A 27444-nucleotide genomic window follows, 5' to 3' on the forward strand; every position below is an offset into this window, starting at 1 on the left:
CACGTGTTTTTAATTCTCTTATCTATATATCGGAGACAAATGTAAGCGGGGGACGTCACCTAACCACTCGCGTTTCAGAGCAAAAGATTGAAACTTTCGAATCGTTCTCTGACAAGTGCTTATAATAATCTAGACCCACTTGATCGTTCAATTGTCCAAACGTGATAGAATATCAAATCTAAGCGACACGTAGCATTTGGACAGTATTCTGAATGGCATGTGAAGTGTTGGTCAAGCACATCTCGCATTTATTTGTTGATTATAAACAATTACGTGATGATGTCGTTCCCTTGCAAATTGCGTCAGGGTATTTACTAAGGCAATAGGAAATTCTACCCGCTCAACAAAGTGTACTTGGACTGTGACAGGGCGCGTTATTTAGTATACGTTTTCTTCTTCATCTGTCTATGCTATTTAAGGCGTGGCTGAACGCAGAAATATTGGCGCCTCTCGGTGCTGATCGTCATGGGTCACTGGGTCAATGAGTGTATTAATAATGCATTGTTACTAAACTGGACTGTCCGGGGGGTGCTCAATAAATTCCGCTTCGCAGATCAAAAATCAAAAGCGTGACCCGGTCATTGCCAAAGATCCATTATCGAGTGTTGACATTTTGTTCTCTCTCTCTCTCTCTCTCTCTCTCTCTCTCTCTCTCTCTCTCTCTCTCTCTCTCTCTCTCTCTCTCTCTCTCTCTCTCTCTCTCTCTCTCTCTCTCTCTCTCTCTCTCTCTCTCTCTCTCTCTCTCTCTCTCTCTCTCTCTCTCTCTCTCTCTCTTTTTTTTTTCCTCTTCTTCTTCTTCTTTTTTTTTTTTTTTGGGGGGGGGGGAGGGGGGGAGGTATCCTAATCCATATATCACTTTTAACACGCGTCGTTTGTAACAACATCGGTTTTTCGCGCAACAAATGACGCCACCATTTTTGGGGGCACACGTACATGTTTTACACGGATCGGTTTGCAACAAAATTCTAGAGTCAGGCTACGCGCGCCCACATTTTTTGTAAACAAAAATGGCGTCCGTCAAGATTCAAGAGTGGGCTCTTCATCGACAACGATTTGTTTGCATGTTACTTGCTATCGACGCTAGAGAAGACGAAGATAAAAACCAGGAAAGAAGACAGAGGAATGTTTGGCGTAGAGAGTGGCTGAAGCGAAGATAACGAAGATAACGTTTTCCGCCATGATCGCGAAAAAGGCACGCGAAGGCACTGGGAACAAGGAACATAATTTGTTAGACTAAATTCTTTTGCTTTTCGCGCTTTCAATGTCTAGTAAGAAACCGGATAGCCGGATTCAGTTTTTCAAGGTGTAGAAGGAGATAAACAGTTCCCAGTGAACTTTCTCCTTCAGTTTTTCTACTCCTGCTGCAGCAAAACATCTCCACAGGATGTCCGTCTTGCTGAGCACGTGACTTCCGGTGTCCCAACAGAAAGAAAAGGGGAAGCAACATGGACGCTGGCCGCGACAGCAAACGAGCGCGCTACAAATACATCGCTCATGTTGTAGCAGGAAGTATTGGGGTTATACTAGGCATATCCGCCTGCTGTTTGTTCTATTCAAAGTACAATAACTATAAGGTTGGATCACTAGCCCTTGTGTCTTCCTTATTCGCGTTAGTCTTCCTCCATCTGGCTATCTCATTACGTAATGATCATAGAAGAGAGTTCACAAGGAGAAAATTTAGCATTTACATGGTTATCGGAGTGGTTGGGACGATAGCAGGCGTCGTATCAATGGTAGTTTATGGAGTGCTTGGAGCAAAACACCACGAGAAAGGTACGAACTTCACTCGTTTTACTGTCACGTCGGTCTTGGCTACAAGGAGCGAAACGGTATATCGTTGATTGTCATTTAGTGATCACAAAGTTACATAAACACTTCAACAAGACTTGTAAACCAGGGCAATCCATATTCCTGTAATCCAACATAATGAAATACCTCAAATTTGTTAATTGTTTGTTAATTGTAGGAGTGGAAAATGGTTTTTGAAGACCCCATAGTTTGGTAAAGGAGTAGGGAAGGGCTAGGACCAGGGGGGGGGGGGGTGGGTGTTGTTTTTTTGTTATTGATATAAAAAGGATAGCTCTTGTATATGATAGAAACCTTACATTCATGCTATCTTATGTATATTTTTTTTTCTTTTGGGGGGGGGGGGGGGGACTTACTTTATTTGGATATTTGGCATCTTAGGGAGGGAGGAGGGGTTCATCCAAAGTGTGTGGGGGGGGTCACTGGGAGATGGGCTTCATTACAAAAACAGGTCCCCCAGAGCCTTGTGAGGCAAACTCATAGCCATGATAGCTTAGCACTCCAAGAAACATTAACATAAACTCAAGCTGGCTTTGTTCAAGGCTTTGAAACAAGCTTACCCTTTAGACAAAATTTTCAAGATTCAATCAGGCTATCTTGTTCAAAACTGTCTTTTTATAATTTGTTATTAATTCAACAGGAGTTGACCTGCATGGATATTACCTTGGGACTGTCTGGGGTTTCATGACATTCAAATGGGGCCTTGCAACATTTTTCTCAGCATGGAGAAGCTACAAGAGCTACCTAAGTGCTGATGACTGTACTATGATTGTGAATACATGAGATAGATTTCAAACCAACCAAACTCTTCTCTGAAGATTAGTTTATGAATGAATGGAAAATGAAAGAATTGTTTGGAGACACAAGATAAAAAGGGGTATGCATGGATAAAGAAGATTAACAAACAATTAACAAAATAAGAACAGATTGAATAAAACCCATTTGAATTTTGCCCCCAAAATGCCAATCCTAGTAAAATATAATCATGCTTGTGTGGGGGAAACTAGCAGTGGTGAGGTGGAGGAACTAACAGGGGTGGAGTGAGGTAACAGTCAGGGGTGGAGTGAGGGAACTGTCAGGGGTGGAGTGAGGGAACTGTCAGGGGTGGAGTGAGGGAACTAGCCTGTAGAGGGAGAGTGGTGGAACAAGCAGAGAGAGTGGTGGACCTAGCAGAGAGAGGGGGAGACCTAGCAGAGAGAGGGGTAGACCTAGCAGAGAGAGGGGGAGACCTAGCAGAGAAAGGGGGAGACCTAGCAGAGAGAGGGGGAGACCTAGCAGAGAGAGTGGTGGAACTAGCAGAGAGAGTGGTGGAACTAGCAGAGAGAGGGGTGGAACTAACAGAGAGAGGGGTGGAACTAGCAGAGAGAGGGGTGGAACTAGCAGAGAGAGTGGTGGAACTAGCAGAGAGAGTGGTGGAACTAGCAGAGAGAGTAGTGGAACTAGCAGAGAGAGGGGTGGAACTAGCAAAGAGAGTGGTGGAACTAGCAGGCCCATAGCCAGGATTTTGAGTGGGGGAGGGGGTCTTCGTATACCCATTTAGCAGACCATTTTCTCTTAGTCCTACATAGGTCACAGTGGTAATCAAGTTTTCCTCATTAGAGCAGACCTTGCAGTAGAGTGGGTTCTTCTGAGACAGTGGAGGATTGGCAGGGGTGGAGTGGAGTTACTTCTTTTTTTGGAGGACTCTACTATCAGGGACTCAGGGGTGATCATCGGGAAAATCAATTTTAACACTAAGGGATAGCACTTTTGGTGTGGTCAACAGAAATTACCCCAGAGAGTTAGTAAATTGGGTGTGGTAGAAGGAATTTTTAACCCTAAGAGATAGCAGAATCGGAAAAACCGTTAAACACCCCCTACTAATCTCCACTGCTAAATTGGCATGTTTGTTGTGTCATATACCCAAGATAATACGATAATTTATTTATATGCAATTTCAACACTGGATATTTATTGATCAGATGATTCACAATAACATCATTTTCAAACACCTTTATTTCTATGTACCCAATCTAAACCCTGAATTTTATAAATGGAAAAACCATAAGAGTATAGGAAGTTGGAAAACAAGCTTCTTATAAATATTCAACCTTTAATTAGTGTACAGAGAACAAATGTACACCTTCAATATTTTTACTGCCATTACTGTACCTAGAGAATTTTATTTGTAATCATCACTCTCCAGATACTGAATAATCTGATCAGTGCCTTCATCATACTTCCAATCTTGCAAGCTTTGACCTTTAATAACAGGGGGTGCTTCCTGGCGGATTGCAGGCTCAAAAGAACAGACTTCACATGAACATGCAGAGATAACTGCAATCTTGTATTCCAACTCAGTGTCGTCTGAGCACACTAGCTGGACGGTCAGGGGCTTCAGCTCAGTCGGTTTGCAGCACTGACATTCAGAGTTGTAGTATGGAGGGAACATCAGCGAAGAAGTGTTTGATTGGCAGAAGCCAAGACACGAACCCACTTTGACTGGCACTTTGTTGCGACATCCATCCATTGAAATGTTCTTGTACTCATATTGGGTGATGCATCTCTTTTGGGGAGCTCCAGCTAGAGAAAATGAAGATTTGTCAATGTCTTATTGTCCTTAAATAGGGCGGTAGCAGGTCCCACAAGGGCCTAGAAATACTGTGGGGGAGGGGGAGGGGAGCACAGGAACTTCCAGCCCATATGTGCGCTACAGCACTGTCAGGTAAAACCTACTAACCCACCAGTGTAAAACCTCATTTAAGCATTAATTTTTGTTGTCTTTGGAGCACTTATTTTGAAAGGGGGTGCTTTATTGGGAAGGAGTGCTTATCTCATTTAGGTGGAAAATACCAGCTGAATCTATTGAGAACAAAACTTTGTGATCAACTGAAACAACAGTAAAACTAATGTTAGACTTAAACAGTACATACATGGAGGCATTTTCATTGTTAATAAATCGATAAGAATATCATTTCAGTCATTTTCGTCTATAACTAGATTCACACGCAGAAGTGGCGCTTTTTGTTGATCCTTGTAGGGGTGCTAATTGGGGTGGGGGCCCTTAATCCAAAGCTTGAGGTTAAAGGGGGAATCACCTTTTTAAAGAAGGGCACTTATTCAAATCATTATGGTATTTGATTATGTTCATGACATCACCTAAGTCAGCTGACGTCACCCACACATTACTTATGACACTTACTTGTTGGGTTTGGAGTGGTTGTAGGTTGTCCTGTTGTTGTAGGTGTATTAGCTGTAGAAGGTGTCCTGGTAGTCGAAGGCTGCTTGGTGGTGGAAGGTGACCTTGTTGTACTTTGTTGCTTGGCTGTGGTAGGTGGTTTAGTGGTTGTTGGAGCTTTTGTGGTGGTAGGTGGTTTAGATGTTGTAGGTGATCTTGTTGTGGTAGGTGGTTGAGTTGTTGTAGGTGCCCTTGTTGTACTTGTTTGCTTTGTTGAAGTAGGAGGTGCAGTTGTTACCAGGCAACTTGCTGCTCAAGGAGAGAACATAAAAAATTATTTGCCTTAGGGAAAAAAAAACTTGAGCAAATTTGTTTTACGCTTAAAAGCCTGAAATGATAGGACGTGATAGCCTTAGCTTAGATGAGGGGATTTTTAGAGGGAGGGGCGGGGGCTTACTTGAAACGTTGTCTCTAAAAGGAGGAACAGATTGGGATTTTATAAAGCTCCATGAATTGGTTAAATAGTTTGTTTTACCCACCTGTGCATCCATGTATCTCAAGCTGCAAAGCAAATGGCACTCGAGCAGACTGGTCTGGCGTAAGTGGGTAGATTCGCACGAATCGGGCGACCACAATCTTTCCTGACAGACGAGAGACCGAAACTTCCTTGTTGTCATGGTTACCATTCATCACCTGCACCAATTCAAATGTATAAATTCCAGGAAAGAAGTACCAAAAGTTTTGGTTGTATCATAGGTAGCCCAAGACCTCTACAGTATTTGTCTCTATTGATAATATGGTAAACACTTTACGAAAAAATAATAATCTCAAAACAAAAAGTACATTGTCAGAAAGAAAAATGTAGTTTAGTATTGTGTTACATTAGTATTGTGAACATGGGCATTCTTTTAGAGGAAAAAAATGTTACCTTTGGAATGCCAGGCTCAGCACTAACAGTCTTCCATTTCTTCCCGTCGTTGCTGTACCTCATCAGATATTTCTTGACATACTCGTTATACACAGGATGCCCCTTGGTGGAGATAGCTGTGATGTAATAATTTTCACCAAGATCCACTTGAAAGAACGGGCTGGCGTCATCAGGCCTAGGAGACCATGCAAATCTGGGGTTTCCAAGGCGACCTTGCTCAGGGCCGAAAAGCCCGGATCTGTGAGAGGACGCGGTCAGGGAACTGTCCGGAATGATGCCATTCGACATGCCCAGGCCGGAAGCGCAGTCTGTAATTAAACACGTTGATGAATGTCATCATCAGCGGTATGATAAAAACAGGCATTTTTGTTAAATGTCATACTAGATTACACAAACCTTATGCAATACTATACAACATGTGGAGTGCTACACTTAACGCAGGTGAAATAGTAAACAGAACATGTCAGTCCAGATGTTACGAATATCGTTATAAAGGCATCGAGGTATAAAGACAGAACAGCTAAAGATTTACGAACCACAAACAGGTTTTCCCGTTGTTTTAGGTGCTCCAGTTGTTGTGGGTACTCCACTTGGAGTAGGTAATCCAGTTGTTGTAGGTGCTCCAGTTGTTGTAGGTGCTCCAGTCGTTGTAGGTGCTCCTGTTGTTGTAGGTATTCCAGTTGTTGAAGGTGCTCTAGTTGTTGAGGGTGCCCCAGTTGTGGTAGGTGCTCCAGTTGTTGAGGGTGCTCCTGTTGTTGTAGGTATCCCACTTGTCCTAGGTGCTCCAGTTGTCGTAGGTGCTCTAGTTGTTAAAGGTGCCCCAGTTGTTGTAGGTATTCCAGTTGTTGTAGGTGCTCCAGTTGTTGAGGGCGCCCCAGTTGTAGTAGGTGCTCCAGTTGTTGAGGGTGCTCCAGTTGTTGTAGGTGCTCCAGTTGTTGAGGGTGCTCCAGTTGTTGTAGGTGCTCCAGTTGTTGAGGGTGCTCCAGTTGTTGTATGTCGTGGTGGCCACGTTGGCGGTTTTTTCGCTGAAAATATATTTTACTAATCTAAAAGAAACTGCCATGGTACGAATACCCGCTTCTAACAAAAAAGCCTGCAGGGAGGGAAAACTCTCTTAAGTAACCTAGAGGCCCTTGGGCAAAGGTAAAAAGAAGTTAGCATTTTTTCCCTACATGACCGTTCCCATGTGAGGTCCAAGGGGTGAACCTAGCATTTTTTCGGCGTCGCAAAATAACTTTGGTAAGGGCTTATCCAGGAAAAAATTCTGACCTTTTCAAGAAAAAAGCGCCGATTTCGCCTAAACTAACAGAATGTCTTACTTCACTGTTTTAATAAACTAAAACTTTGACCTGTTCACAGTAAACAGGTGGAATATAGGTCTGGACCCGCGCCTGATTGGTACCGCCATAGGAATAACAATGCGCCTCTTTTAAGTCGCCACCCTCGGGAACAAGACATGAATTGCCACTATTTAAATAATATTATTAATAAAAACAAACATTTTGCTTAACAGAGGGTGACCGCTAAATAAAGGTTCCACTGTACGTTGCCTTTGGTGGCGGCGAAGTGTTGCGGTGGTTCTATAGAGATATAGAGTTAAAGTCTATAGAGTTATTGATGCTGATAATAATGATGGAAACAATTATGATACTTATTGTCTTACTTGTGACGTTAGAAGGTGGCGATGTTGCTGTAGATACTGTTGTAAAATTGGCTATCGTGGTCGGGATGACAGCTTCTGGAACTTTAAGAAACACTAAATTATTATCATTCTTATCTACCACAGCGATCGTAAAATCTCTAACTTATGGCTCGAAGAGGCTGAACAGAGGCTCTGTTCCTAGTTTTTGACATTAGGTATTTTGGCACCTACCAAAGTCTCCAGCAGCTGCTGCATATAATGTATGTTTTGCTTGTCTCTTGTCTTTGTGTCATTTAATCAAAGCAAGTATCGATCACTTGTAGTTGCGCTTCAAAGAGATGAGGGTCTTTATCATCCCCATCATCCGACGGCCCCGGCCGAGATGACTCGCACAACCCATCTTCTCCCCTTCAGTGCCAATTATCAATACCTTTTGCTTAGGGTGAATCAGGGAATGACAGTTTTCTGGACCTTACGGGGAGCCGGCGGGGTCCAACAGGACCAGAGGGGAGACTGCCTCATCAGATGAGGCAGGGTCTTAAAAGAGCTTTAAGATTGCGGGTCTTAATAGAGCTTTTATGAGGAATACTACAAGCAAACCTTTCTTAGATTGTCTTCAGGAATACTTACAGCAGTCGCCGCAGCAAACCGAGACGTTTCTAAATATGTGGTGCTGGAATGGAAAAAAAAAGAAAGAAAGGAGCGCGCTTCATGCAAAGAGGGAAATAAGTGAGACAACCACGTCGTTATTTCAAAGATTAAAGATAAAAGGTAATGGATGATAATTCTATGTTTAGCGAACCTCACAAATAGATACAATCCCTTTTGGAGATCCCCTGGTGATCTAATTTTCCCGAAAGTACTCGTTTTCCCATTTTCGGCAAAAGATAGTCCCCAAATCACATGACTTCATTGTACAAATTTCCTATTGCGTAATATGTGTAGACTTACCGGAGGACACGGCGGTCTCGTATATTTACACCGATTGTAGTCACACTCTTAAATCAGGAAAACGGCATCAAGTAAGAAACCCTTAAAGCAGGCCACTCACGCCGCCATTTAACACACACAATATAACGGAACACAAAGCATATTCATTTCCATCGGTCAATTCAAGAAACTGAGACGTACTCAGTCAAATATCGTTTATATCAAATAACTTACTCGTGAATGGATATTTTTATTTTTTTCTGAAAGGAGGATCGTTTGTTTTTGTGATTACAAATCAACACACAGTATTATACTCAAAGTGAATTCAAATTTACCGCATTTGCAACATTTGTTTCGTCCAGGTCGCCTCACTTGATCCTAATCGAAGAAGAAGAAAGAGAAACGTTTTAGTTTTCGGTTGACTAATACCACTATAGCAAGTTGGTTACGCAATAGCCTTGTTGCTGCGACATCACCCTTATTATCATATTTTGTTGCCGTTGTTGTTGCTGTCATTGTTGTTGCTGTCTTTGTAGTCGTTGTTGTTGTTGTTGTTGTGGTTGCTATCGTTATTGTTGTCCTCGTCGTTGCGGTCGTCGTCGGCTTTTTTGTTATTTGTTGTTGTTGTCGTCGTTGGTGTTGTTGCTTCTGGTTTTGTTGTTGTCGCTTCTGCCTTTACTGATGTCTTCGTCGTTGTCGTTGCTTTTGATGTTTTTGTTGTCGTTGATGTTGTTGTTGTTGCAGTCGTTGCTCTCGTCTTTGCGAATGTACCTCTGGGCAATCTGGGCATCTGGTTTTGGTGCAGGTCACTTGGGCGCGATTACTGCCCTCCTTTTCACACTCGCACGTTTGACAAGAATCAATTGTCCATTTTCCCCTCCACGTCTCTCCAATCTAGAAAACCGCATGAGATACCAATTATATGGGCAAATAGATTTTATCGGACAGTATCACCTCTTCCTACCTCATACACTTTGCCGTTTACTTCACAATCTGGGAAAACAAACAAAACCAAACTTAGATTTGATTTGGAACAGGCTCATTTGCTAATAATAGGTCTCATTTAATTCCTCCCCACCCACCCGCTTTTGATTTGACATTTGACTCTATATACACCTATTTCAAAAAACGTTGTCAGTGAAAATGGCGATTGTTAAATGGCAGTTCTACGACCGAAAGGACCCATGCATCCCAAAATATTTGTTCCAAATTCAGAAAAATATAAATAAAACATACGACAATCCATTTAATGTAATAAATATATTGTTCTGACATCGCTTGAGTTTATTTATCACCTTTATTTTTACAAATAATTGCTACCCATAAACACCTTTCGGTCGTAAAACTGCCATTTGGCAATTGCCATTCCCCGTTCACACTGACAACCTTTATTGAAATAGGTGTACTCAGAGTCATCAACACAATCACAACTGGTCTCATTTGCAATTGCCCCCTCCCCCCAACACACACACACTTTGACTCAATGTATCTAATACTCAGAGTCATCAACGCAATCACAACTGGTCTCATTTGCAATTGACCCCTCTCCCCCCTCCCCCCCCCCCCCCCACACACACACAATTTGACGCAATGTATCTGATACTCACAGTCCTTAACGCAATCACAACAGGTTTCATTTGCATTTGGTGTATTGCGGTGGACCTTGTACTCATTCTAAAAATAAGACAACAGCAAAAAGGTAAGGAAACATATAGGGAAACATACAACTTATTAGAATAACTCAAGGGGGCATGTGTCTCACTCTCTCAGACTGAAATTTTAAAGGAAATTCATGGGAACAATGGATGTATTAGGTATAGGTTATGTTATCCTTATATGGGTGCTTTTGGCATTGTTACTATTGCTTATGTGACTCCAAGACACGTGGAGGTTGCTATATACAGGGCCCAGGGTATTGTTGAAATAGCTAATGTCACCTCTCCTTACCCTAAAGGTTGCCTTACAGGGGTGCTTTTCGCATTGTTACTATTGCTTATGTTACTCCACGACACGTGGAGGTTGTCTTATGCAGGGCCAAGGGTATTGTTGAAATAGCTAATGTCACCTCTCCTTACCCTAAAGGTTGCCTTACAGGGGTGCTTTTGGCATTGTTAGTATTGCTTATGTGACTCTACGGCACGTGGAGGTTGCTTTATACAGGGCCCAGGGTATTGTTGGTATAGCTTGTCACCTCACCTTACCTAAATATTGCCTTACATAGGGTCTGTTGTTACCTCACGGCATTTGAAGGTAGTTGGACACGCTCTGTCGCAGTCTTGTTTTCCGTTCATGCATTTGCAAATCTCGTGATCGCTTGGACGCCACATTGCGTTCTCTGCCTGTAGTTAAAAAGTGTTGAATCATTCAAGTAGAGAGTGGACAAAATTCTGAAACGTTATTCTAAAGAGCCCTTATCAGCCACACCTTTGATATTGTTTTCATTAAAAATTGAAAAAAAGTTGTAAGAAGAAATTTTGGAATAAACATAGAAAGACAAAGTTTTATACGTTATGTATCAATATCAATTGGAAATATAATGATTGGTTGCTTTCTCGCCCTTGTTTTTTTGGATGACAAAAATGGCGGCCGACAGGGCTCAATGGTTATGATATTTAAGATTCATCTATTGTCGTATTTTCTACAAAGGGTGGGCATCTTTTTTCGATATTTAGAAAGTTTGGAAATGCAGATAAGCTAACTATTTGCTATCTCACAGATGACCTCGAAACTTTACGCTAGACATGTCACGAACATCCTTTTTCCATGACACGAATGACTGCGCACCTAGCCTCCCTTAGTAAATCCTGAGTACGCCCCTGTACTGTGAGTATACCTCGATATTTTGCGTTAAAAATGCGATTATTTTGTGCGACCACTCAGAGGGCCCTACCCGATAGCACTATCTAATATATCACCCTGTCCGAGGAGGCGTGGAACTAGCTTACAAAGTGACGTTAAATGCAGTCAATGCCCTAAAGCCTAGTCCCTACCGTCCACCTGGCTCACCATTGTCCTATTATTGTGAATGCACGGACATTCTTCCACTCGGATACAAAGCCCATTGTAGAACACCAGACCGTCATCACAGCAGCACCTCAACTTAGCACGTGATGTGTCGCAAATGTCACGCTTGTTACACGTGGCCTGCAATTTGCACATGCGTAATTTGGTATCTCCGGGACACATTGCTGTAAAGAAATATTGGGAATATTCACTTTTGTAAAGACTGGTTTTCATATGATCGCGGTCACGGGAACTCACACTGCGATGGTGTGCAATCATGTGAAAACCAATGCGATCGGTTGCAATCGTACGGTAAAAGGAACTGCAATCGACTGTGAACATATTCCATCTTTAATGACATACAAGCATGCTCTCGCTTGGCTAAGGAGCTTGATGAATAATGCTAGTAATGATAGTGATAAAATTGACAATGACGATGATGATGATGATAATAAATATCTTGGTGGTGATGACAGGCCCGTACACAGGATTTTTCTTGGGGGAGGGGGAGGGTTCGAAATCTGAAAAAGTGGACCTTTTTTCCGGGGGGAGGGGGGGGGTTGAACACCCCGAAAAAAACAAAAGTTATGTTATGCCTTTGCAGTATTGCCATGAGATGTTTATTGTCGGATTTGGCTATATACCAGACTGATCTAGCTTATGCTTTATTGTTTTGTCTAAAAATAGCACGTCTATTGAGAACCGAAATTGGACCTTTGGCCGTTGTGGTGGGTGCGTTTGCACCCCTGCACCCCCCTGGGTACGGGCCTGTATGTTGGCGATTATAATAATGATTGTGTGGGTAGTAATAATGATGAAAGTGGTGATGGTGATGATACTTATAATGATAATGGTGGTTATAAAAATTGATGATATGCCCTATTTAACTGTGCATACTGTGAACGAAGCATACATACATTTCCAAAGCACCAGGTGAGAATGTGTGGTGCTTGATACGTACGTGTGATTGGTCCTGCTGTCGGCCCTGTGGTGAAAGACGATGTTGTACTCGGTGGCCGAGTCGTTGTTTTATGGCGACATTCGCAGCACTCGCTTCCATTTGAGAACAAAAAGTCGTATCCCTAGAAAAAAATATCACTCATTCATCAAAACTAATACTCACGTACCACAGCTTGTATATTATTACATGTGCTTACCCTAGCTCGACATATATCAGGAGTCAGTCTGCAGAAACCAGTTGCACATCTTATTCCTTGAGATCCACCAAGACAGATGCACTTCTTGCAGTCGCTTACCCAGTACTCTTCGCCAACCTTATTCAAAACAACTTATCAAATTTCCCAAATTGCAAGCACTTGCCGGTATTATTTTTGATAAGCTAAGCTAAGGACTCACTTAAAAATAAGAAATAAGTGATTCGTTTCTAGTAACAACAAATACAATTTACGTCGATTTACCCCACAATTCAATTTCAAACAGGACAGTTACCCCATCTCTACAGATCAATACGAAGGACATTTCAAAGGCCAATCTAAAACCGACAAATATACCTCATCCATGTTAGAATACCCTATAATGATGACATCCCGATTCTATTTCATAAAAGGGGTGAAATTGGCCCGATTGGGTTACTTGGATAAGGAAGACACGAAAGTTGGGTGGGGGTAAACATAAATACTTTGCATCTTGTAGTGGTATACGGGACTTTTCTATGTAACTCATTATGATGTCCTGAGAAAAGGGGTCCTACATCAGTAAACGCTCGTATCTTACACTTCGGCATGTCATGGTTTCGTTATCATAGCAGGCACAGCCTGGTGTAGGTGTCGTTGCTCGCTCTGTTGTTGTAGATGCTCCAGTTGTGGTAGGTGCTCCAGTTGTGGTAGGTGTTCCAGTTGTTGTGGGCACTCCAGTTGTTGTGGGCACTCCAGTTGTTATGGTTGCTCCAGTTGTCATGGGTGCTCCAGTTGTTGTGGGTGCTCCAGTTGTCGTAGGTACTCCAGTTGTTGTAGGTGCTCCAGTTGTTGTAGGTGCTCCAGTTGTTGTGGGTGCTCCAGTTGTGGTGGGTGCCTCAGTTGTTGTAGGTTTTACAGTTTTCGTAGGTGCTTCAGTTGTTGAGGATGCTCCAGTTGTTATGGGTGCTCCAGTTGTTGTAGGTGCTCCAGTTGTTATGGGTGCTCCAGTTGTTGTAGGTGCTCCAGTTGTTGTGGGTGCTCCAGTTGTCGTAGGTATTCCAGTTGTTGTGGGTACTCCAGTTGTTGTAGGTACTCCAGTTGTTGTGGGTGCTCCAGTTGTTGCGGGTATTCCAGTTGTTGTGGGTATTCCAGTTGTTGTAGGTGCTTCAGTTGTTGTAGGTGCTCCAGTTGTCGTGGGTGCTCCAGTTGTTGTAGGTGCTCCAGTTGTTGTGGGTGCTCCAGTTGTTGCGGGTATTCCAGTTGTTGTGGGTGCTCCAGTTGTTGTAGGTGCTTCAGTTGTTGTAGGTGCTCCAGTTGTTGTAGGTGCTCCAGTTGTTATGGGTATTCCAGTTGTTGTAGGTGCTCCAGTTGTTGTGGGTACTCCAGTTGTTGTAGGTGCTCCAATTGTTGTAGGTGCTTCAGTTGTTGTAGGTGCTCCAGTTGTTGTAGGTGCTCCAGTTGTTATGGGTGCTCCAGTTGTTGTGGATGCTCCAGTTGTTATGGGAGCTCCAGTTGTCGTAGGTGCTCCAGTTGTGGTAGGCACTCCAGTTGTTGTGGGCGCCTCAGTTGTTGTAGGTGCTCCAGTTGTTGTGGGTGCTCCAGTTGTTATGGGTACTCCAGTTGTTGAGGGTGCTCCAGTTGTTGTAGGTGCTCCAGTTGTTGTAGGTGCTCCAATTGTTGTGGGTGCTCCAGTTGTTGTGGGTGCTCCAGTTGTCGTAGGTGCTCCAGTTGTTGTAGGTGCTCCAGTTGTTGTGGGTACTCCAGTTGTTGTGGGTGCTCCAGTTGTTATGGGTGCTCCAGTTGTTGTAGGTGCTCCAGTTGTTATGGGTGCTCCAGTTGTTGTGGGTGCTCCAGTTGTTATGGGTGCTCCAGTTGTTGTGGGTGCTCCAGTTGTTGTGGCTCCAGTTGTTGTGGGTGCTCCAGTTGTTGTGGCTCCAGTTGTTATGGGTGCTCCAGTTGTTGTGGGTGCTCCAGTTGTTGTGGGTACTCCAGTTGTTGTGGGTGCTCCAGTTGTTGTGGGTGCTCCAGTTGTTGTGGCTCCAGTTGTTGTGGGTGCTCCAGTTGTTGTAGGTGCTCCAGTTGTTATGGGTGCTCCAGTTGTTGTGGGTGCTCCAGTTGTTATGGGTGCTCCAGTTGTTGTGGGTGCTAAAGTTGTTGAGGGTGCTCCAGTTGTTGTAGGTGTTCCAGTTGTTGTAGGTGCTCCAATTGTTGTGGGTGCTCCAGTTGTTGTGGGTGCTCCAGTTGTTGTGGGTGCTCCAGTTGTTGTAGGTGCTCCAGTGGTTATGGGTGCTCCAGTTTTCGTAGGTACTCCAGTTGTTGTAGGTGCTCCAGTTGTTGTGGGTACTCCAGTTGTTTTGGGTGCTCCAGTTGTTATGGGTGCTCCAGTTGTTGTAGGTGCTCCAGTTGTTATGGGTGCTCCAGTTGTTGTGGGTGCTCCAGTTGTTGTGGCTCCAGTTGTTGTTGGTGCTTCAGTTGTTGTAGGTGCTCCAGTTGTTGTGGGTGCTCCAGTTGTCGTAGGTATTCCAGTTGTTGTGGGTACTCCAGTTGTTGTAGGTACTCCAGTTGTTGTGGGTGCTCCAGTTGTTGCGGGTATTCCAGTTGTTGTGGGTATTCCAGTTGTTGTAGGTGCTTCAGTTGTTGTAGGTGCTCCAGTTGTCGTGGGTGCTCCAGTTGTCGTAGGTATTCCAGTTGTTGTTGGTACTCCAGTTGTTGTAGGTGCTCCAGTTGTTGTGGGTGCTCCAGTTGTCGTAGGTATTCCAGTTGTTGTGGGTACTCCAGTTGTTGTAGGTACTCCAGTTGTTGTGGGTGCTCCAGTTGTTGCGGGTATTCCAGTTGTTGTGGGTATTCCAGTTGTTGTAGGTGCTTCAGTTGTTGTAGGTGCTCCAGTTGTCGTGGGTGCTCCAGTTGTTGTAGGTGCTCCAGTTGTTGTGGGTGCTCCAGTTGTTGCGGGTATTCCAGTTGTTGTGGGTGCTCCAGTTGTTGTAGGTGCTTCAGTTGTTGTAGGTGCTCCAGTTGTTGTAGGTGCTCCAGTTGTTGTAGGTACTGCACTCGTTGTAGGTACTTCAGTTGTTGATGGTGCTTCAGTGGTTGTAGGTTCTCCTGTTGTTGTAGGTATCCCAGTTGTTGTGGGTGCTCCAGTTGTTGTGGGCACTTCAGTTGTTGTAGGTATCCTAGTTGTTGTGGGTACTCCAGTTGTTGTATGTGCTCCAGTTGTTATGGGTGCTCCAGTTGTTGTATGTGCTCCAGTTGTGGTAGGTGCTCCAGTTGTTGTATGTGCTCCAGTTGTTGTAGGTACTCCAGTTGTTGTAGGTGCTCCAGTTGTTGTAGGTGCTCCAGTTGTTGTGGCTCCAGTTGTTGTAGGTGCTCCAGTTGTTGTGGCTCCAGTCGTTGTAGGTGCTCCAGTTGTTGTGGGTACTCCAGTTGTTGTAGGTGGTTCCGTTGTTATCGTTGCTCGTGTTGTTGTAGGGGGGGAGGTAGTTGTAGCCTTGCAAATTGGACAGCAGTTGTCTCTATCTAAGGTTTGTTGTGATGCCTAGAGAGAAGATAAACAGTTCTTTTTAACGAAGCTCATTATTTGACCGAATAGATGTGTCCGGATTGTATGCCTGTAGCAACACTCTCCGGACATGTACTGCACCCCGTGTTCACTGAGCCACTTACCGGGCATGAGATCGGACGGCATGGTTTGTCATAGCACTCCACCCTATTGTTGAAGCACGTACATTCTCGACACTTGTTCTTCTTGCTTGGCCATTTTTCTCCGGGCTGGAATAAGATAAATAATAATAAAATCAATAATTAACAGAGAGGTAAAAATATTTTTGGGAAATGTTTTAGTACAACCAGCTCTCGCATCAATGAACAAAAAAGACGGTAACCAAATTGTGGGGTCCTTATTTTTCAAGTATTTTTGTAATACCTTTTTGTGTCAGCTAATGAGCAAATCTGCTAAGAACCGTGCCAGAATATGGAAAACTTTCTCTGTTCTTGTTCAGACTGCATTAGTTTTCTTTCTTATCTTGTCCTCCTTGGTCACAAGAATTACTTAGTAGTTCAGGGCCCCCTAAGATATTCAAAATATTTGGATTTGCTGCGCTTCTGTTAAAAACACCTACCTGTCGTATAAAGCCTTCAGTATCCATACAAAGACACTCAGTTGGCGGACGGCACGTCACGCCATCGCTAACGGTGCCATTACGACAAACGCAACCCGGCTTACAAGGAGGGTTAGATGCTACTGTCGCGCATGCACCCAGCACGTGACATCGCGCGGGGCATCGAGGTTCGCAAGTCGTCGGGACCTTAGTAGGAGGGCACGTCGGTGGGGCTGTCGTGGTTTTTGTGGGTGGAGATGTCGTGGTTCTTGTGGGAGGGGCCGTCGTGGTATTGGTACCTGTGAAAGGAGTAACAAAATGCTCCAACAACTCCAACAATTATCACTGCTTGAAGTGTCTTCTTTTTCCCATTGGTTTCTCACGTTTCAGAGTAACCTTGATTGAACTTATGGGGTCCCTTAACTTTTTTGTTGCATAAAAGAGCAAAATTCAATCATTGTGAATTTGAACATGGCCAGATTGAGAATGTTTGGCGAGGAAAGACACTTGCAAAAATAATGAGTGTTTCCGTTATAAAAGGATGTCTCAGTAGTGAATGCGAGCGTGCAAAGGGCGAGGATGTCGATTTTATAGAGGCTTTACTGAATCTGTGTCCAGTTTTATTAAAGTTAATGCGTGGTAGCGAGGTCGAGGGTGTCCATTTTAAAGAGGTTTACTGTATTGGTTGTATGATAAGAGCGGTGGAGTGTATTCGTTTCAGAAGGTCTCATTTAGTGGATGCATGATTATCGATGTTAAGGGTGTCCGTTTGATAGAGGTTTTACCGTAGTGGATGCGTAATATGCAAGAATAAATGTGTCCGTTTAATAGAGGTTTTACCGTACTACAAAAAATGCATAACTGTAGTCGAGGATGTCCCTTTTATAGAGGTTCCACTATAGTAAATGCATGATAAGTTAGACCAGTGTGTCCGCTTTTAAGAGGTTCCACAGTTGTTGATGCGTAATTAACAAGAGAGACTTACAGCATTCTTCATCCCTTCCATTGTCACAGTCTCGTCGTCCGTCGCATTTCCATTTCAAGGGAATGCACACATTAGCTGCGCACGCGAACTCCTGTGGACCACAGCCTACTTCAACTTCGTCCTCTGTTGATAAGAGTGATGATGAGTATTGTTTAAATTCTGGTTGTAACAACTGCCTGAGTGACAACTGTCTTTAAAAATACAAGCTTCGATCAAAGAGGATTGATGAGTGTCTTGCCTGATTGATCTATAGCCTTCTCACTTACCACTCTCTTACGATATCTGTCAAATCTCAAGTCTCAGACAATCGAAGGGGAGTTAATGTGTGTTCAAACCTCCATGTCCGTTTAATTCTGATTTGGTTGCGCACACTCAGGCATTTTCATCTAATGTCATCAAGTCGCGATCAAGACGGGGTAGGTGAGCATCGATGAGAGCAGTCGATCCACTAGCTCGCACAGGATTGCGATTACAATGTTTTTGATAATTGATTAGTCGTATTTTTGTAGTGCGAATGGCGGCATGCCGCTCAGGTCTACTTCGAGAAAAAATACGAGCTCATTTCAATACATAAATAACACGAAATTAAATGATTAAATCTTTGGTTAAGATCCCGTACATTTATTCCAAAATGTCAGTCCGAAGGTTACCGAGATAATGTACAGCTGTAGATCAAGCGCTACATCAAGGAAGAGATCACATTCACGAAGGCTCTATATTGAGAGATCTCCTTTAAAACCTCCAGTATAAATAGTATTTATTCCCGCGAAAGGGGGCGTCAGGGGCGGATCCAGTATTTCTCAAAGAGGGGGAAGGGGACACCAATGAAAAACATGATATGGTAAGAGGTTAATTTGTGGTTTTTAGCTCCTTCAGTCCCCTAGATGCGTTGCTGCTTTCGCCAATTGAGGAAGGTATTTGACGATCCTTCCCACAGCAAGTTATGCCCCGCTGGCATGATAGGCGTTGTTAGCGCTGCGGTCAACCTATACTGGATTCTATACTTGAACATAGCTTCGGTGTGTCTCACGATATTTCATGTTACTAAGCGTAACTTGTTACCTACGAATCGCTACGGGGCGTCTTAATACTTCTGCATAGCACAATACTGACTCATCTCATTGTTGCTTCAGGCAAACTTACCTCTCACCATGTTGCGTGAAACAGTACTTTGAGGGAAAGGGGCACTTATACCAAAATTCGAGGTCGAAGGGGGCGCTTATTAAAAGAAGGGCTCTTATACGAACCATTTCGGTAACTCATTACAATAGCTGCGGTCAAACAGACACTTGAGGTAGATAACGACACACTGATCTTAAAGCTCGCGATACTTACTGCATTCTTCGCAACATTTTTCAGGCACGCGGACAAGTATTTGGCGCCGTGCGCCTTCTGGTTGCTGTGGAAACGGATACAAAAATAAAAATAAAAAGATTATCTAGTGACTAGGTTATCTATTTATCATTGGTTATCGCGCGTTAGATCTTTTGTTTATGTTGTTAAGTAACTAGCTACTTATACACATTCTTTCATGTCTTGGTCGGACAAGAGGAAAATAAGTTTCATATAGTTACTTATACACATCCCGTACTGAATGTCTTGGTCGGACAAGAGGTTAAGAAGTATCACATAGTTACTTATACACTTCCCGTACTGAATGTTTTGGTCGGACAAGAGGTTAAGAAGTATCATATAGTTACTTATACACTTCCCGTACTGAATGTCTTGGTCGGACAAGAGGTTAAGAAGTATCACATAGTTACTTATACACTTCCCGTACTGAATGTCTTGGTCGGACAAGAGGTTAAGAAGTATCATATAGCTACTTATACACATCCCGTACTGAATATCTTGGTCGGACAAGAGGTTAAGAAGTATCATATAGTTACTTATACACATCCCGTACTGAATGTCTTGGTCGGACAAGAGGTTAAGAAGTATCACATAGCTACTTATACACATACCGTACTGAATGTCTTGGTCGAGCGCAAGAGGTTAAGAGGTATCACATATTTACTTACACATCCCGTATTGCATGTCCTCGGACAAACGATAATCTCCTCCACCTCTTTGCCTCCGGTCACCGAGTTATCATCAGAACGACATTCCTTCCATGTACACAGGTTTACTTTCCACCTCTCGCCCGTCTGGAAAATTACACCCAAGAAGACAATACCGTGTCTTTACACCCTATATTACTACGTACAAGGGGGGCAAGACCGTGTTATGTACACGCTATATTACCACGCACAAGAGGACAATACCGTGTCATTTACACGCTATATTACTACGCACAAGGGGGCAAGACCGTGTCATGTACACGCTATATTACACACAAGGGGGCAAGACCGTGTCATGTACACGCTATATTACACACAAGGGGGCAAGACCGTGTCATGTACACCCAATACCACACACAAGGGGACTAGACCGTGTTATATACACCCAATACCACACACAAGGGGACAAGACCGTGTCATGTACACGCTTTATCACACACAAGGGGGAAAGACCGTGTGATTTACACGCTATATTACACACAAGGGGCAAGACCGTGTCATGTACACGCTTTATCACACACAAGGGGACCAGATCGTGTCATGTACACCCAATATCACACACAAGGGGGCAAGATCTTGTCATGTACACGCTTTATCACACACAAGGGGACACGACCGTGTCATGTACACCCTATATTACACACAAGGGGGAAAGACCGTGTGATTTACACGTTATACCACATACAAGGGGACAAGACCGTAACATATACACCCAATACCACATACAAGGGGACAAGATCGTGTCATATACACCCAATACCACATACAAGGGGACAAGACCGTGTCATGTACACCTAATATTACACACAAGGGGACAAGACCTTTTTATGTGCACGATTTCCAAGTCGCATAAAGTTTCCATATAATCCGAATCTGCAACGCATACTGACGTGCCGCCTGCTAACGGACCGAAATTCGAAATCCGACATCAATTTGTTATCAAATCTGAAAAACAAATCCCCAGTTTGCTTTGATTGTTTATGTCGCTGTTGTTTCTTAGAACATGGTATCCACGTGTTATTTTAGGCCCGGATCCGCCGATCAGAAAATCTAATTATTATTCAGCTTCTCCTTACATACCTTCTTCTTGGTTCCATTGACGATACAGTGAGACCCTGATAACAAGACCAAAAATAAAACACTCATTTCTATTATATTTCTATTTTTTATGATTGATGGGATACCATATAAAGCCCCATTCGTCATTAATTTTCATATTCAATAAAAAAATTATTACATTTTTTCCCATTTTAGTTTTCCCTTTCATTCATTATGAGTCCACAAACTTTATACCAGTACATTGGGAGCGGCCTCTTTCTCTTATAAGTACTAGAAAATAGGTAATTGGAACAAATGCAATTCGCGACAGCTTTGGTACAAATCAGTAAAGCGAGAACTTGGTACAGTCCCCTATAAAGCTTTTAATGTTAAAATGTTGTGGCGGGGTAGTAATGGCAGTTTTCGTTACTTCTCTAACGTCGTCTCTAGTCATCGAAGTAAATCGAGTGCGACATGTTTAGGAAAGACTCTTGTTATTATCCGCAGCAATTACAAGATATCCCGGTGGATTCACCAATTGATGCCCTCATATACCGTCCGACCAATCCATCCTCCCATAGCTTTTTCCTACCTCAATCTGGTCACATGAATGCCCACAGAACGGATGCAGGGAGGGGTGGGTGCGTGGGATGCGTACTCACCTTCCGGACATCCATAGAGTTCTGCCCGCAAAGCCAATGGGAATTTTCCGTTCTGCTCTTTGATTGGTCGAACTCTTATGTACCTTGTGATGATTGGTTTAGGGAGCTCGTTCACTTTGATTGTGTCATAGAGTCCATAATGGAGATTAGCCCAGTTACCATTAAACACCTACAGGAGAGGAAAAGATGAGTTATCATAACATTAGGGGAGGTGGGGGGGATAGATGTTTCTAACGCGTTCTGTTAAGCTTTAAGAACCACTACTTTGTTATTTGCACGAAAACTTCAAAATAACCATCCATGGTTGACATCTAACACTTTGTTTACCAATATTTAATTCAACGCATCTTGAATTAGCCGTTGTGACTCGGAATTGTGCGGGAGCGTAAAATGGCGGCCTTCTTTAAATTTGTATCTTTGGTTGTAGTATTCCAAGCCTTCGATATGCCTATCTAAAAGTACAAGTCAAGCAAATACAGCTGCCAACGATAAGTTTATTGCAAAGCATTCTGAGTAGATACACCCTAACCCGCGGTGGCTCATGGGTAGCGTATAAACGGCTGAATCCTTGTATCTGAAAGTCATGTGAATTATCATAAGAACATAAACAAGGATTCTACAGCTTTTGAAATCTGGATTTGTATTTCATTGACGCTTATTTCCTTATTTACTTGATATCCATGAAGCACGGCGGGTTACGATAAACAGATTTTCCGTGTGCAACCTTATTTGAAATAGGTGTATACATTGCTATGGACTATGGGTAAAATTATAATGGTCACTCACCACAGGGTTCCCCGTGCTGTCCATGTAATTTAACCAGGACTTGCCGTCTGCACTGTGCTGTAACGTGTAGTTTGCGACAAACTCCTCCTCCCAGGGGTGGCCCTGTGTCGCAATCTGTGTGACCTGTCCGTCAATTAAAACCGAGAATAAGTTACTCAACGTGTAGCTGTGTTATAAAAAATACCTGCTATGCTATTACTGAGGATAGGTATAGAAGTGGTATGACTAGAAAAAACTGCAGACAGCTATTGACTAGAAAAAAACTGCAGACAGCTATGTGGTCTGCGTAGGTGTACAAGTTACCGAGGTAGACTTGGAAGTAGGGATATCATACCGAGGTAGAGTTGGAAGTAGGGATTTAAAACATCGGTCAGTTTACCGAGGTAGACTTGGAAGTAGGGATTTAAAACCTCGGCCAGTTTACCGAGGTAGACTTGGAGTAGAGATATCATATCTTTGTCAGTTTACAGAGGTAGACTTGAATGTATTGATATCATACCGAAGTAGACTCGGAAGAAGGGATATCTAACCTTGGTCAGTTTACCGAGGTAGACTTTAAAGTATGGATATTATACCTTGATCAGTTTATCGAGGTAGACTTGGAAGAAGGGATATCTAGCCCTGGTCAGTTTACCGAGGTAGACTTGGAAGTATGGATATCATAACTTGGTCAAGTTACCGAGGTAGACTTGGAAGTATGGATATCTAACCTTGGTCAGTTTACCGAGGTAGACTTTAAAGTATGGATATCATACCTTGGTCAAGTTACCGAGGTAGACTTGGAAGTATGGATATAAGTCTTTGTGCAATGGTTGCCAGGCAAGGTTTGGGTTATTCAGTCGCCCTTGAGGTGGTCCAGCGTAATTGTCAAGCTCCGAGGAGCCGGTAATGTACGAGTCAGGGATTCTCCGGTCTTCTACTCCCAGACCGAGGGCATCAAGACAGTCTACAAAGAGAAAGACAAAGACACATAATCAATCAAAAATTTACTCGCAGAAACATGGATAGAGGGCCTAGAAATATACCTGGTGGTGCAGTTGTGGGTGCTCCAGTTGTTGTAGGTACTGCACTCGTTGTAGGTACTTCAGTTGTTGATGGTGCTTCAGTTGTTGATGGTGCTTCAGTTGTTGATGGTGCTTCAGTTGTTGATGGTGCTTCAGTTGTTGAGGGTGCTCCAGTTGTAGTAGGTGCTCCTGTTGTTGTAGGTGCTCCAGTTGTAGTAGGTGCTACAGTAGTTGCAGGTGCTCCAGTTGTGGCAGGTGCTCCAGTTGTTGTTACTGCTCCAGTTGTTGGAGGTGCTCTAGTTGTTGAGGGTGCTCCAGTTGTTGTTACTACTCCAGCAGTTGTAGGTGATGCAGTTGTTTTGGGTGCGCTAGTGGTTGGAGGTGGTTCTACAAGGAATGGTTGCTTTAAGCACTGTAAGCTCTATTGCTGCAATTAATATCTGATATACTTCTGTTATCCCTAAGATGTATCTTTTTTTATGAGCATATGCAGAGCCGTAGTAGGCCACGTAAGATTGGGGGGGGGGCTATACAGAAACATTAAGAAAATATTGGGGGGTATAGCCACGCCCCAACTGGTCATTTCCTTATAATTGTTATTGGGGGGCACATGTCCCCAGAAGACCACCCCCTGTACCCCACGCCCTGATATGTGGGCTCCCGCAAGAGGAAGTCAGCGTGCGTAGGGTCCAAACACTTGCCTGTGTTGCATTTTTGACCAGTGCAGTTAGTAAGTTGTCCATCTTTACAAACACTGAAAAGTACGACATCTGTAAGTCATGATATCAAAGAACTATAGCCATCAATAGGGGCATATACAAAAACGGTACACAAAATCGTAGAGCATAATTTCACAAAATAATTAGTTTTCGTAAGAATGTGAAACTTGTGGAAATAATGAAATGCGTAAATTATGTGAATTGTAAGTGAAGATTCATGTGGTGTTTTTATGTAGTTGATGCAAGATGTAATCTAATTTAGCCTCATACTTCATAATTTTTGACAAACATGTCAGATAAGATTGAGCCCGAGAAAATAAGTGGCCGTAGTCGGCAGTGGTTTTAAATCTTGGTTTAAAATCATGTACATGTTCCATGCCTGTACAAATACATGGATTTTTCAAGAGCGACGTTATTCAGTTAGGGAATCATAGCATACCAAAGCTGGCAGTCTTTGTAAACCTTGTCTCCCGGTTTGTAGATTTTCGCATCATGAATACACGGGCACTCCTTGCGCTTGATACACTGTACTTTGCCCACAGCATTCACACGTTGTACGAACTCCTCCTTGCACTCGCAGCCTTCAACACACCGCATGCTACAGGTCTTGTTACGTCCGGGGGGGTCATGGCAAGTCTCTGGGCATGCGCTTGTACAGTACTTGAAGACAGCGTTCTCAGGGCACGTGACATCTGCACACAAAAGCACGTGTTTTAATGTATCATTTTCATCGAAAAAATGTGTTTATTATACTGGTGCGAGTTCCCGACTAGCCCCAGAACCACTACATGGGCGCTTTATTATATTATCAAAAACAGATATTGTTTTAACGGTATCTAATAAAAAATTCAAATGTCCCAAGATGTTTATATTTTCCGCCCGAGGCGAAGCGTCCTCCTCCAAACGTACAAATGCTTATTTGTACCCTTTCTTTTGTTTCCTGAAAACTCTCAAAGATGTGTAGATGACCGACCCACCCGACTTACTTTCCCCCCACTCTGATCATCAAACTCAACTCTATTAATATAAAATTATCAAAATAGCTGCTCTTTTATTCTACCCCCCCCCCCCCACCCCACCCCTTACGTAACCATGAAGGTTAATTCGACTCGGTGTACTTGCCTTGCCCCGTTGAACTTAACTTTTATCCCCCCCCCCCCCACCCTCCCCCCACAAAACTCTTAGTTGTGGGCCTGGGCGTGGTTATTTACCGCATTTGTCTTGTCTCCACTTGACAACGACCCCTGCGGCCAAGCACTCGTAAGCGTATGCGGCTATTGCCTCGCACGTACACTCACAGTCACCCACACTGTCGCAGCCACATGTATCGTACACACAGCGCTCGTAATAAGGATCTGGGTCCACGGAGATGTGGCATGGCTATGAAAAACAACAAGCCAATGGGTGGGAGAATAACGGATATGACAACAAGGTAATAAGGACAATACATAGAGCGGAGATATGACAAACAAAACGATAATACATAGAACGAATAATATGGCTAAGAGAAAATGGAATAAACAACACATAGATTTATACAAAGGAGATGTTAGCAAATATATTTTAAATACAAAGTTATTTTTACTGAGATTTTAATTTTCTTGATTCTAAAACCACTTATAATCAATCTATAAACTGGTACAAAGTGATGACAATTGGCTCTAGTTTTCTTTATTTATTCATCATCTATTAGTTACCCTGGGTAAGTGTACCTTAAAGGTCCCAGACTTGATTATGGCGCACGCCGCATGTGATTTCGATTCTCTGTGCTTGTTCTGTTTACAGGGATGTATGGGCTCCATGGTTTTGGTACAATCACCCCTCGCGCGCCACGTATCTCCAAACGGATAAGGCGAAGTCTCAGTGATGCCATTCTTAGCCATGTAGTCATTGGTCATGTCGCCATCGAAGTTCCCACATAGGCCACACACCTTTAAACAAGAGCAACAACAGCAAAAAACCTTTATTTAGTAAATCAACGTTTAAGTATATTCCAAAACAGCAGTTTCTTACGGAACTTAAAACCCCTTTTAATACTGGTCTCAATTGCACCTGGTCTATTGTCCGTTCTTATAGGCACTTGTTACCTTGGACCAATGCTGACTGTCCAGTATTGTACTTATAAGCACTTGTTACCTTGGACCAATGCTGACTGTCCAGTATTGTACTTATAAGCACTTGTTACCTTGGACCAATGCTGACTGTCTAGTATTGTACTTATAAGCACTTGTTATCTTGGACCAATGCTGACTGTCCAGTATTGTACTTATAAGCACTTGTTACCTTGGACCAATGCTGACTGTCTAGTATTGTACTTATAAGCACTTGTTACCTTGGACCAATGCTGTCTGTCTAGTATTGTACTTATAAGCACTTGTTACCTTGGACCAATGCTGACTGTCTAGTATTGTACTTATAAGCACTTGTTACCTTCGACCAATGCTCACTGTCTAGTATTGTACTTATAAGCACTTGTTACCTTGGACCAATGCTGACTGTCTCGTATTGTACTTATAGGCACTTGTTACCTTGGACCAATGCTGACTGTCTAGTATTGTACTTATAAGCACTTGTTACCTTGGACCAATGCTGACTGTCCGGTATTGTACTTAGTAGTACTTGTTACCTCGGACCAATGCTGACTGTCTAGTATTGTACTTATAAGCACTTGTTACCTTGGACCAATGCTGACTGTCTAGTATTGTACTTATAAGCACTTGTTACCTCGGACCAATGCTGACTGTCTAGTATTGTACTTATAAGAACTTGTTACCTCGGACCAATGCTGCCTGTCTAGTATTGTACTTATGAGCACTTGTTACCTTTGACCAATGTTGACTGTCTAGTATTGTACTTATAAGCACTTGTTACCCTGGACCAATGCTGACTGTCCAGTATTGTACTTATAGGCACTTGTTACCTTGGACCAATGCTGACGGTCCAGTATTGTACTTATAAGCACTTGTTACCTTGGACCAATGCTGACTGTCTAGTATTGTACTTATAGGCACTTGTTACCTTGGACCAATGCTGACTGTCTCGTATTGTACTTATAAGCACTTGTTACCTTGGACCAATGCTGACTATCTAGTATTGTACTTATAAGCACTTGTTACCTTGGACCAATGCTGACTGTCCAGTATTGTACTTATAAGTACTTGTTACCTTGGACCAATGCTGACTGTCCAGTATTGTACTTAGTAGCACTTGTTACCTTGGACCAATGCTGACTGTCCAGTATTGTACTTAAAAGCACTTGTTACCTTGGACCAATACTGACTGTCTAGTATTGTACGTATAAGTACTTGTTACCTTGGACCAATGCTGACTGTCTAGTATTGTACTTATAGGCACTTGTTACCTTGGACCAATGCTGTCTGTCCAGTATTGTACTTATAAGCACTTGTTACCTTCGACCAATGCTAACTGTCTAGTATTGTACATATAGGCACTTGTTACCTTGGACCAATGCTGTCTGTCTAGTATTGTACTTA

At 43.0% G+C, this 27444-nt stretch overlaps 2 protein-coding genes across 2 annotated transcripts in view; one reads left to right on the forward strand and one right to left on the reverse strand.

Moving 5' to 3' along the window:
- Positions 1–1313: 1313 nt before the first annotated feature.
- LOC116618996 (heme transporter HRG1) lies at positions 1314–2767 on the forward strand. The gene is made up of 2 exons (XM_032383280.2): positions 1314–1773; positions 2447–2767. Exons 1-2 carry the CDS (start codon positions 1446–1448, stop codon positions 2587–2589), a joined length of 471 nt encoding a protein of 156 aa, XP_032239171.2. The 5' UTR covers positions 1314–1445; the 3' UTR covers positions 2590–2767.
- A 968-nt stretch (positions 2768–3735) lies between these two features.
- Positions 3736–27444, reverse strand: part of LOC5513751 (mucin-2-like) — a 46714-nt gene continuing 23005 nt past the window's right edge. The window contains exons 18-48 of the mRNA XM_048726447.1: positions 25663–25881; positions 25162–25330; positions 24390–24642; positions 23933–23985; positions 23253–23618; positions 22983–23173; positions 22228–22350; positions 21442–21610; positions 20822–20856; positions 19703–19828; positions 19017–19080; positions 17682–17804; positions 16718–16995; positions 16263–16367; positions 13201–16134; positions 12624–12740; positions 12428–12548; positions 11470–11651; positions 10698–10802; positions 10071–10137; positions 9428–9456; positions 9235–9357; positions 8799–8841; positions 8485–8531; positions 8164–8206; positions 7555–7635; positions 6428–6916; positions 5892–6199; positions 5503–5656; positions 4988–5272; positions 3736–4368 (exon numbers count right to left, since the gene is read on the reverse strand). Of these exons, the coding sequence (XP_048582404.1) occupies positions 3968–4368; positions 4988–5272; positions 5503–5656; positions 5892–6199; positions 6428–6916; positions 7555–7635; positions 8164–8206; positions 8485–8531; positions 8799–8841; positions 9235–9357; positions 9428–9456; positions 10071–10137; positions 10698–10802; positions 11470–11651; positions 12428–12548; positions 12624–12740; positions 13201–16134; positions 16263–16367; positions 16718–16995; positions 17682–17804; positions 19017–19080; positions 19703–19828; positions 20822–20856; positions 21442–21610; positions 22228–22350; positions 22983–23173; positions 23253–23618; positions 23933–23985; positions 24390–24642; positions 25162–25330; positions 25663–25881 (7803 nt within the window). The 3' untranslated portion in view covers positions 3736–3967. The remainder of the gene's footprint in view (positions 4369–4987; positions 5273–5502; positions 5657–5891; positions 6200–6427; positions 6917–7554; positions 7636–8163; positions 8207–8484; positions 8532–8798; positions 8842–9234; positions 9358–9427; positions 9457–10070; positions 10138–10697; positions 10803–11469; positions 11652–12427; positions 12549–12623; positions 12741–13200; positions 16135–16262; positions 16368–16717; positions 16996–17681; positions 17805–19016; positions 19081–19702; positions 19829–20821; positions 20857–21441; positions 21611–22227; positions 22351–22982; positions 23174–23252; positions 23619–23932; positions 23986–24389; positions 24643–25161; positions 25331–25662; positions 25882–27444) is intronic.

Source organism: Nematostella vectensis, chromosome 4 (genome assembly GCF_932526225.1).
Source record: "Nematostella vectensis chromosome 4, jaNemVect1.1, whole genome shotgun sequence".
Taxonomy (NCBI): Eukaryota; Metazoa; Cnidaria; class Anthozoa; order Actiniaria; family Edwardsiidae; genus Nematostella; species Nematostella vectensis.